The 11,525-nt window shown below is 32.9% G+C and overlaps 2 protein-coding genes and 1 non-coding gene across 3 annotated transcripts in view; 2 read left to right on the top strand and 1 right to left on the bottom strand.

Moving 5' to 3' along the window:
• LOC123421066 (NAD(P)H-quinone oxidoreductase subunit 1, chloroplastic-like) overlaps positions 1–5,560 on the top strand; it is a 6,466-nt gene extending 906 nt beyond the window's left edge. The window contains exons 1-2 of the mRNA XM_045107491.1: positions 1–2,101; positions 4,662–5,560. The exon at positions 1–2,101 is cut by the window's left edge and continues 906 nt beyond it. Coding sequence (XP_044963426.1) covers positions 1,896–2,101; positions 4,662–5,199 — 744 coding nt within the window. The 5' untranslated portion in view covers positions 1–1,895 and the 3' untranslated portion in view covers positions 5,200–5,560. The remainder of the gene's footprint in view (positions 2,102–4,661) is intronic.
• LOC123421065 (NAD(P)H-quinone oxidoreductase subunit 1, chloroplastic) lies at positions 2,095–3,771 on the top strand. The gene has a single exon (XM_045107490.1). It carries the CDS (start codon positions 3,079–3,081, stop codon positions 3,640–3,642), a length of 564 nt encoding a protein of 187 aa, XP_044963425.1. The 5' UTR covers positions 2,095–3,078; the 3' UTR covers positions 3,643–3,771.
• Positions 5,561–10,697: 5,137 nt separating the features above from the next.
• On the bottom strand, positions 10,698–10,777 carry TRNAL-UAG. The gene has a single exon. It is a non-coding gene; the product is annotated as a tRNA-Leu (tRNA).
• Between the last annotated feature and the right edge of the window lie 748 nt (positions 10,778–11,525).

The following is an 11,525-nucleotide window of genomic DNA, read 5'->3' as shown; positions in this document are numbered from 1 at the left end:
CTTTCGTAACTCCCATAATTTCTTCGTAGTGGCTCCGTTCCATGCCTCATTTCATAGGGAAGCCCAAAGTGGCTCTATTTCATTCTATTTCACTTCCTAGCACTTCCTATCATTTAATATCCATCCCTTTGGTCTTATTGACATAAGAGATGTCATTTATAGTCTATCTCTTTCTATATATGGAAAGTCAAGAAATTCTCATCGAAACATCGAGAAATTGTGCATATAGAAAACTCTAAAGAAAGAAAAAAAGGAGACCCATGCCATGATTTTCAAATCTTTTCTATTTAGTAGTCTAAGTTTCTCGATGAGGATAATTAATTCGGTCGTTGTGGTCAGACTCTATTATGGATTTCTGACTACATTCTCCATAGGTCCCTCTTAGATCTTCTTTCTCCAATCTTGGATTAGGGAAGAAGGAGATATTTGCGACTACTGGCGGTTTCATTATGGGGCAGCTCATGATCTTCATATCGATCTATTATCCACCTCTGTATCTATTCTTTCTTAGCTAAACAGGTGGAAGATCTATCCAATTTGGTTATATTATATCATGGACTCGAAAAACGGATCTGAATTTGACTGAAATGCACGATCTTCACAGGTATCACTTTTCACGATACCTAAAAGGTGGAATAGCGATTTTCGAACCATTTCCTATAAGAGAATGGTTTCCATTACTTTGAGAAATGGATTCTTATATCAAACTATAGCTATTGCATTAAAGAAGAAAAGAAACTAATAGAAGTCGAAGACGCGGAATGATAGTGAATAGAGAGAAAGATTCTTCTGATTTTCTTGTTCCTGAAAATATTCTATCTATCTACTAGACGCCGTAGAGAATTTAGAATATTTATGTCTTTCAATTCTCGTACTCGTAATTGGAAAGTTATGGAAGGAGACCCATCATTTTGCAATGAAAACAACATATAAAACTCTGGACAATTTCGAAATCAGGCCAAGCGTCTTAATACATATGCAAAAAAATTCATTATTGGCCCACCATTGATTAGAAGATTTAGCTTGTATGAATCGCTATTGGTTTGATACGAATAATGGCAATCGTTTCAGTATGTTAAGGATACAGATGTATCCACAATTCATTTAGAGTTACTTAATAGTCTATTTCTTATACCATATCTCTATCCCGTGAAATCTCGAGCCAAAAGATGGATGCCTATGCTGTGTTTCATTTTGCTAAATGATATCAATTAAATGGTGTATCAATTCCATAAATTGCATATAGCAATAAATAAATCAGCAAAATTCTTTCTACTATATTTAGATAGAAGAAACATTTCTTCTATCTAAAATAGTAGAAAGAATGTACCCTTCTATCCAAATCCAATTTGCATCGATAAAAAAAAATCCAAATTCCAGTAGTAGATGAATAATTGCAAATTTGTGTGTGTACGAGATTAGAATAACTTCAAAATAACTGACATAATTTTTTATTTTTCCTGATCAGAAAAATACATGAAAAAGAAAGGAGGTAGAAAAATTTTAGGATTTATGGTTAAAGAAGAAAAAGAAGAAAACAGGGGTTCTGTTGAATTTCAAGTATTCAGTTTCACCAATAAGATACGGAGACTTGCTTCACATTTGGAATTACACAAAAAAGATTTTTCATCGGAAAGAGGTCTACGAAGACTTTTGGGAAAACGTCGACGTTTGCTGGCTTATTTGGCAAAGAAAAATAGAGTACGTTATAAGAAATTAATCGGTCAGTTGAATATTCGGGAGCAGTAATTTAATCCTTCAAATTTTTTTCTTGTTTTATTATTTTTTTAGTAGTCTTTATAGTAGTCTTAGATTTTTCATTTTGATGAGCCTCACTTTGAGGAATTCATGGAATAATCCATTTTCATGGAATAATGAATTAAGGAAGAAAGGATATGAGTCTACCGCTTACAAAAAAAGATCTCATGATAGTCAATATGGGCCCTCAACACCCATCAATGCATGGTGTTCTTCGACTGATCGTTACTCTTGATGGTGAGGATGTTATTGATTGTGAACCCATATTAGGGTATTTACACAGAGGAATGGAAAAAATCGCGGAAAACCGAACGATTATACAATACTTACCTTATGTAACAAGGTGGGATTATTTAGCTACTATGTTTACAGAAGCAATAACAGTAAATGCACCAGAATTCTTGGAGAATATTCAAATACCACAAAGAGCCAGCTATATTAGGGTAATTATGTTAGAGTTAAGCCGTATAGCTTCTCACTTGCTATGGCTTGGACCTTTTATGGCGGATCTCGGCGCACAGACTCCTTTTTTCTACATTTTTAGAGAGAGAGAATTAATATATGATCTATTTGAAGCTGCTACAGGTATGCGAATGATGCACAATTACTTCCGCATCGGAGGAGTAGCCGCCGATCTACCTTATGGATGGATCGATAAATGTTTAGATTTCTGTGATTATTTTTTACGCGGAGTTGTTGAATATCAACAACTTATTACACAGAATCCCATTTTTTTAGAGCGAGTTGAAGGAGTAGGTTTTATTAGCGGAGAAGAAGCAGTAAATTGGGGCTTATCGGGACCTATGTTACGAGCTTCTGGAATACAATGGGATCTTCGTAAAGTGGATCCTTATGAGTCTTACAACCAATTTGATTGGAAAGTCCAATGGCAAAAAGAAGGCGATTCATTAGCTCGCTATTTAGTACGAGTTGGTGAAATGAGCGAATCCATCAAAATAATTCAACAAGCTATAGAAAAAATTCCTGGAGGACCTTATGAGAATTTAGAAGTCCGACGCTTTAAGAAAGAAAAGAATTCTGAATGGAATGATTTTGAGTATAAATTTCTTGGTAAAAAACCTTCCCCCAATTTTGAATTGTCAAGGCAAGAGCTTTATGTAAGAGTGGAAGCCCCAAAAGGTGAATTAGGGATTTATCTAGTAGGAGATGATAGCCTTTTTCCCTGGAGATGGAAAATCCGTCCACCCGGTTTTATTAATTTGCAAATTCTTCCTCAACTAGTTAAAAAAATGAAATTGGCTGATATCATGACGATATTAGGTAGTATAGATATCATTATGGGGGAAGTTGATCGTTGAAATGATAATAGATAGGGTAGAGGTAGAAACTATCAATTCTTTTTCGAAATCGGAATTATTAAAAGAAGTCTATGGACTGATATCGATTCTACCCATTTTGACCCTCCTTTTAGGAATTACAATAGAGGTACTCGTAATTGTGTGGTTAGAAAGAGAAATATCTGCGTCGATACAACAACGTATTGGTCCTGAATATGCTGGCCCCCTGGGCCTGCTTCAAGCTATAGCAGATGGGACTAAACTACTTTTTAAAGAAGATATTCTGCCATCGCGAGGAGATATTTCTTTATTTAGCATTGGACCTTCTATAGCAGTCATATCAGTTTTATTAAGTTTTTTAGTTATCCCTTTGGGATATCATTTTGTTTTAGCCGATCTTAGTATTGGTGTTTTTTTATGGATTGCCATTTCAAGTATAGCTCCTATTGGTCTTCTTATGGCAGGATATAGCTCAAATAATAAATATTCTTTTTCAGGCGGTCTACGAGCTGCTGCTCAATCCATTAGTTATGAAATACCATTAACTTTTTGTGTGCTAGCAATATCTCTACGTGTGATTCGTTAAAATAGGATCTTTTTCCTATAAAATCCATTAACTATTTATATTCCTTTTCTTATTTAGTATTTGGGTTGGTAAGTTAAACTAGATAGCTATATGAGTGAAATAAAACAGCTTCTAAATTTGTAGTAAAAAGAAAAAAATCTCATTTTCTACGTACAAGAAAAAAGTGGAAGTAAACATAAAGAGTGTAAACTCTTTATCCCAAGGTTGATATTTTTTAATTACTCATCATATCTTGAAGCGGGCAAGAATAAAGGATTCACAATATGGAATTCCATTATTAGAATACTCCTAGTTATTACTATAACTTAAAAATTCATAAGAAGAATCCACCAAAAGTTAGTGAAGGGTTAGGAACACTAAAGTACATAAAGGATTAGTAATGGAAAATCTAAAACATTAGAGATTTTTTCCCGTAAAAGGAATCATAATAAGGACTTGCAATTTGTAGAAATTATCAAGTAGTACTTTCTTCGGATTCCGATCCAGAGTATGTTCCCATTCACTTGTTAAGGAAATGGCTATCAAGAACGAATTAACCCTTTATCCATTTTTTCTTTTTAAATACCCCCTTCCCGGGGGAAAGAAGAATAGTAAAAAAGATATGGAGTGCACTAGAAAAAATTTGCATTATTTCCTTCCTCTATTCATGCAGAATTGCTCATGAACTAATACTCCACTCTTTCCATTTATTAATTGAATTCCTATAACAAAACAAGTACCAAGTGTTTTATTCCAAGATTAAGTTATTACTGAACAAAGAAAAATTTGGAATATATTATAAAGGATGAGATCAATTCAGAAGCGCTTTTTCTTATTCTAGCAGACGGAATTCCTTTGGTCTAATTTAGGACTTTCAAATCTATTTTATTTTACCTAATTCTATCTATGCCCCAGGGGCTAGGAACAGAACAAAACAGTCCTTTCCTTTTTCTGATCATAGAGAAGCCGTATGAAGCTAAGGTTTCATGTACGGTTTTGAAATAGCGGTGGGAACTGTGATGTTATCATCGACTATGATTATCTAACAGTTCAAGTACAGTTGATATAGTTGAAGCACAGTCAAAATATGGTTTTTTTGGATGGAATATTTGGCGTCAGCCTATAGGCTTTCTGGTTTTTTTAATTTCTTCTTTGGCAGAATGTGAAAGATTACCCTTTGATTTACCAGAAGCAGAGGAAGAATTAGTAGCAGGTTACCAAACTGAATATTCCGGTATCAAATATGGTTTATTTTATCTTGTTTCTTACCTAAATTTATTAGTTTCTTCTTTATTTGTAACAGTTCTCTACTTGGGCGGGTGGAATTTCTCTATTCCCTATATATCCTTTTTTGATTTTTTCCAAATGAATAAAGCAGTTGGAATTTTGGAAATGACAATGGGTATATTTATTACATTAACTAAAGCTTATTTATTTCTCTTCATTTCTATCACAATAAGATGGACTTTACCAAGGATGAGAATGGATCAGTTATTAAATCTTGGATGGAAATTTCTTTTACCTATTTCCCTGGGCAATCTATTATTAACAACCTCTTCTCAACTTGTTTCACTATAAATAAGATAATACAATAATAGATAGTAAGAATATTTTCAACACAAAAGCTCTCCCAAACAAGAGAAAGAAACATATCTTTTTCATAGATATTTAGAATGAATATGTTCCCTATGGTAACTGGGTTCATGAGTTATGGTCAACAAACAATACGTGCTACAAGGTACATAGGTCAAAGTTTCATAACTACCTTATCCCACACAAATCGTTTACCTATAACGATTCACTACCCTTATGAAAAATCAATTACACCAGAGCGTTTCCGAGGGCGAATCCACTTTGAATTTGATAAATGTATTGCTTGTGAAGTATGTGTTCGCGTATGTCCGATAGATCTACCCGTTGTGGATTGGAGATTTGAAAAGGATATAAAAAGAAAACAATTGCTTAATTATAGTATTGATTTCGGAGTTTGTATATTTTGTGGCAATTGTGTTGAGTACTGTCCAACAAGCTGTTTATCAATGACTGAAGAATATGAACTTTCTACCTATGATCGTCATGAATTGAATTACAATCAAATTGCTTTAAGTCGGTTACCAATCTCCATAATGGGAGATTACACAATTCAAACAATTAGGAATTCGTCTGAAAGTAAAATAAACGAAGAAAAATCTTCGAATTCAAGAACGATTACTGATTACTAAACTTTGATTTTGTCTTTTTGTTATAAAAATCTACTAATTCTTTATTAAACTATAAAGAAAAAACGAATAACTACTGCTTATTGGAAATTTTTTCTTATTTTAAATCAGACTAGATTTTGATGATATAATATAGTTTATAACTATACAGTTTATACACAAAAAATACCCTAATCCCTTTTTCCTTCCTCGAATCCTTTAGTTTTAGTCAGTTCATGAAAAATTTTATACTATTAATTTCTTTTTATCCATAATGGATTTACCTGGACCAATACATGAGATTCTTATGCTATTTGGGGGATTTATTCTTCTACTAGGGGGTCTAGGAGTAGTATTACTTACCAACCCCATTTATTCTGCCTTTTCGCTGGGATTAGTTCTTGTTTGTATATCCTTATTCTATTTTTTATTAAATTCCTACTTTGTAGCTGTCGCACAACTTCTTATTTATGTGGGAGCCATAAATGTCTTGATCATATTCGCTGTAATGTTCGTAAATGGCTCAGAATGGTCTAAAGATAAGAATTATTGGACTATTGGAGATGGGTTCACTTCACTCGTTTGTATAACTTTTGTTTTTTCACTAATGACTACTATCCCAGATACGTCATGGTATGGAATTCTTTGGACTACAAGATCAAACCAAATAGTAGAACAGGGTCTCATAAATAATGTTCAACAAATTGGAATTCATTTAGCAACCGATTTTTATCTTCCGTTTGAACTCATTTCCATAATTCTTCTAGTTTCTTTAATAGGTGCAATTACTATGGCTCGGCAATAAGAAAACTTAGAAAAAGTAAAAATTATAAGAATTGCAAATCTAAAATAAATAACTAAAGAATCACAATTTTGATTTAGTAAAACCCATCTACTGCCAACAAATACCTCCTTTCTTTTCTCTTTTGTTGTGTAATTGTTCTATTGTAATTAATTGAATCGGTTCAATTCTTTGCCCTCATATTGAAATGAATCGAGATTGATAAGGAGTTAGTTAATGATGTTTGAGCATGTACTTTTTTTGAGTGTCTATTTATTTTCGATTGGTATCTATGGATTGATCACAAGCCGAAACATGGTTAGAGCTCTAATTGTCTTGAACTTATACTGAATTCAATTAATCTAAATCTCGTAACATTTTCTGATCTATTTGATAGTCGCCAATTAAAAGGAGATATTTTCGCCATTTTTGTTATAGCCCTTGCCGCTGCTGAAGCCGCTATTGGACTATCCATTCTTTCTTCCATCCATCGTAATAGGAAATCCACTCGTATCAATCAATCTAATTTATTGAATAATTAGACTTTTTAATAATTAGACATAAAATCCTCTAAACAAAGGCGCACATATTAAAATAATATAGAAATCCATACTATTTTCTTAGTATTATTTGAGAATATCCTTTTTTTTTTAGTAAGTAGGTTATTGCATAGTATTCTTTTTCACTTAAATGAATTTTTGTATTTGTAATTCATTGATATTGCAATATTCAAATTGCAATAATTTATATTGAAAAGACGATAGCCAATAAAATAAATTGGCTAATTCGAAATCGTCTGTACAATTTGTAAAATTCTTTCTTATTGTTGAAGTCCAAAATTCAAGTCTCTTGGCTCTTTTCACGCTTTCTCACAAACGGATTAAAAAATAGATTTTTAATTTTGAAGTTTGGATAAACCATTGCTTCGTCTGGTGTCTACAATACATATGACTCATATAGTACTAATTTTCTTTTTACCAGATCGAAAAATTTTATGTTGAAAAGAAAAATTTATAGATCCAATGTCACATTCCGTAAAAATTTATGATACATGTATAGGATGCACTCAATGTGTACGAGCTTGTCCAACAGATGTATTAGAAATGATACCCTGGGATGGATGTAAAGCCAAGCAAATTGCTTCCGCGCCGAGAACCGAAGATTGTGTGGGTTGTAAGAGATGTGAATCTGCCTGCCCGACAGATTTTTTAAGTGTCCGCGTTTATTTAGGGCTGAAACAACCCGTAGCATGGCTCTATCTTATTGATACGTTACAAAAACAAAAAACTTCATTTGAATCGTCTGATTCCTCTTTACCGAAGAAGCCTGTGCTCGAAATAATCGAGCACGGGCTTTTCTGGTCAAAACGTATCTTGTCTTTATCACTTTATCATGAGTTATTTTCCTTGGTTAACAATACTTGTTGTTTTGCCGATATTTGCCGGTTCATTAATTTTCTTTTTACCTCATAAGGGAAACAAAATCGTTAGGTGGTATACTATATCTATTTGTTTATTAGAATTCCTTCTAATGACTTATGCGTTCTGTTATCATTTCCAACTGGAGGATCCCTTAATTCAATTAAAGGAGGATTATAAATGGATAGATGTCTTCGATTTCCATTGGAGATTGGGAATCGATGGACTTTCATTAGGATCCATTTTATTGACAGGATTTATCACTACTTTAGCTACTTTAGCAGCTTGGCCAATTACACGGAATTCGCGATTATTCTATTTCCTGATGCTCGCAATGTATAGTGGTCAAATAGGATTATTTTCTTCGCGAGACCTTTTACTTTTTTTTATCATGTGGGAGTTAGAATTAATTCCTGTTTACTTACTTTTATCCATGTGGGGGGGAAAGAGGCGTCTATATTCAGCTACAAAGTTTATTTTGTATACTGCAGGCGGTTCTATTTTTTTCTTAATCGGAGTTCTGGGTATGGGCTTATACGGTTCCAACGAACCAGGATTAGATTTGGAAAGATTAATTAATCAATCATACCCCGCAACCTTGGAAATACTTTTATATTTTGGCTTCCTTATTGCTTATGCTGTCAAATTGCCGATTATACCCCTACATACGTGGTTACCAGATACCCATGGGGAAGCACATTATAGTACATGTATGCTTTTAGCGGGAATATTATTAAAGATGGGAGCATATGGATTGATTCGGATCAACATGGAATTGTTACCTCATGCTCATTATCTATTTTCGCCCTGGTTAGTAATAATAGGAGCTATCCAAATAATCTATGCAGCTTCAACTTCTCTTGGTCAACGAAATTTCAAAAAAAGAATAGCTTATTCCTCTGTATCTCACATGGGTTTCATAATTATAGGAATTGGTTCCATAACCAACATTGGACTCAATGGAGCTATTTTACAAATATTATCCCATGGATTTATTGGTGCTACACTTTTTTTCTTGGCAGGAACCGCTTCTGATAGAATGCGTCTTGTTTATCTCGAAGAACTGGGAGGAATATCTATCCCAATGCCTAAAATTTTTACCATGTTTAGTAGCTTTTCAATGGCTTCTCTTGCCTTACCAGGAATGAGTGGTTTTGTCGCAGAATTAGTAGTATTTTTTGGACTAATTACTAGTCCAAAATTTTTGTAATGCCAAAAGCACTAATTACTTTTGTAATGGCAATTGGAATGATATTAACTCCTATTTATTTATTATCTATGTTACGCCAGATGTTCTATGGATACAAGCTATTTAATGTTCCAAACGCAAATTTTGTGGATTCTGGACCACGAGAACTCTTTATTTAATCTGTATCTTTTTACCAGTAATAGGAATTGGTATTTATCCAGATTTTGTTCTCTCCCTATCCGTTGACAGGGTAGAGGCTCTCTTATCCAATTATTATCCTAAATAGGTTTGGTTTTTTTTACTAGTCTGCTCTATTAATGCAGAAATAAGTAAAAAAGTATAATTAGATCTATCTCGAATTTTTGAGAACCCTTTGAGAAGGCGCTCAAGGGGTTCTCAAATAAAATATAAAAGTAAAAACGTTCATTTCATGAACGTTTTTTTTTATGTAATCATTTAGGTGTTAATGTAAACGAACCATAACTATGTAAACCTATTCCTAATAGATTGATACCAAAATAACAAATCCAAATTATAAGAAATCCTATCGAAGCTATAAGTGCAGAATTCGTACCCTTCCAATTTGGATTTGTTCTACTATGTAAATAAATTGCGAATATGGTCCAAGTAATAAATGCCCAAGTTTCCTTAGGATCCCAATTCCAATAGGATCCCCAGGCCTCATTAGCCCATACTGCTCCACAAAGAATACCTATGGTTAAAAGGGTAAATCCTAGGCTAATGATACGATAACTCCAAGAATCCAAACGCTCCGTTAATTGATATTTGTAATAATTTGGAAATGAAGGGACAGGGGCGCTTTTTAAAGCACTTCTTTTTGCATAAAAAATGCAATCTCACTAAAGAAAAATGTTTTATTTAAAACATTTTTTTTCTTTTTAGAAAGAAATGGAAATTATTTCGAAATCTAATGATTAGAATAGCGGCAGATAATAAGGATCCGCACAAAAGAGTTGCATAACTTAATAACATCATACTGACATGCATCATTAACCACTGAGATTGTAGAGCAGGTACTAGTATCGTGGATTGATGCATTTCAGTTAAAAGACCCGACGTGGCAAAGCCTTGCGTTAAAATAGTACTTGGCGTAGTTATTGTGCTTAAATCATTTTTAGAGTTCTGTATTTTAGGAATGGTATGAAGAATATACAGAGCCCATGAAAGGAAGATCAATGACTCATATAAATTACTTAATGGAAAATGTCCCGAAGAAACCCAACGAGAAACTAAGAATCCTGTTATAGAGAAAAAAGTAACTATCATTCCTTTTTCTGACGAATCACGTAATCTCCCAAGTTCACGAACTAATAAGGTTATCAAATGAATCGTAATCACAATTGAAATCGTTGAGAAAGAGATATGAGTTAGTATATGTTCTAAAGTTGCAAATAGCATAAGGGGAAGGTCCCATTACAAAATTGTAAATTTCGAATTGATTTCTAATCTATTGTATTCCTTTTCAAGAATGCCGCCACTCGGATTCGAACCGAGATGCTTGAGCACTGCTTCCTAAGAGCAGCGTGTCTACCAATTTCACCATGGCGGCTAACTTCAAATAATAGGTAACTTAAAAGAATAATAGCTATTATCTCGGGAATCGTCGATATTGGGAAAGTCCATAAAATTTAGGAACATTAGAGTTTTCATTAAAATGGACTTCGTTTGGTAGTATCGTTTCCATTTTTTTTTTACAATAAACTCTTGCTTTGCCCAATAGAAACACTGGTTGAAAGAGTTGGAACTTCTTTTTTCTAACTTGCAATTATAGATATAGAACTAATTTTTTCTAATTAATTTATCGTTTAAATTTTGAAAATTCTTTCAATACAATGAAAAAAATCCAAAAGGGTTTCTATTTAATGATGAAATTAAAATGGATAAATAGAAAAGGCTTTTTGGATTTTTGAAAAATTTCTAGAATGAAAGTCTTTATGCTCTTATTAATAAGATTTACTAACCTTATGATTTTGGATAAGATAGGTGGAAGTTGTAAGTCCTATTGTAAGAATACTCCACTTTTCATAATTTTCATAATAAAATATGAGCATTCTATTATGAAAATTATGAAAAGTTCATTGATAGGAAAAGAATACTTAGCACACAGTATACCAAACAAAACTTTTTTTTATTGTATATATAAGAGGGGTTTGTTATAAGAATATTGTACCGAAGTAATTCGACACATAAAAGTACATTCAAAGAAGAATCCAAATTATTAAATAATTGGAATTCTTTTTTGAAAAATCAATTCATATTATTCCAAAATCTTATTATTTGTTTGTTTGTTGCCCAGA

Source organism: Hordeum vulgare, unplaced genomic scaffold (genome assembly GCF_904849725.1).
Source record: "Hordeum vulgare subsp. vulgare unplaced genomic scaffold, MorexV3_pseudomolecules_assembly, whole genome shotgun sequence".
Classification (NCBI taxonomy): domain Eukaryota; kingdom Viridiplantae; phylum Streptophyta; class Magnoliopsida; order Poales; family Poaceae; genus Hordeum; species Hordeum vulgare.
Note: the sequence above shows the minus strand (reverse complement) of the source record. Positions and strands in the feature narration are given on the sequence as shown.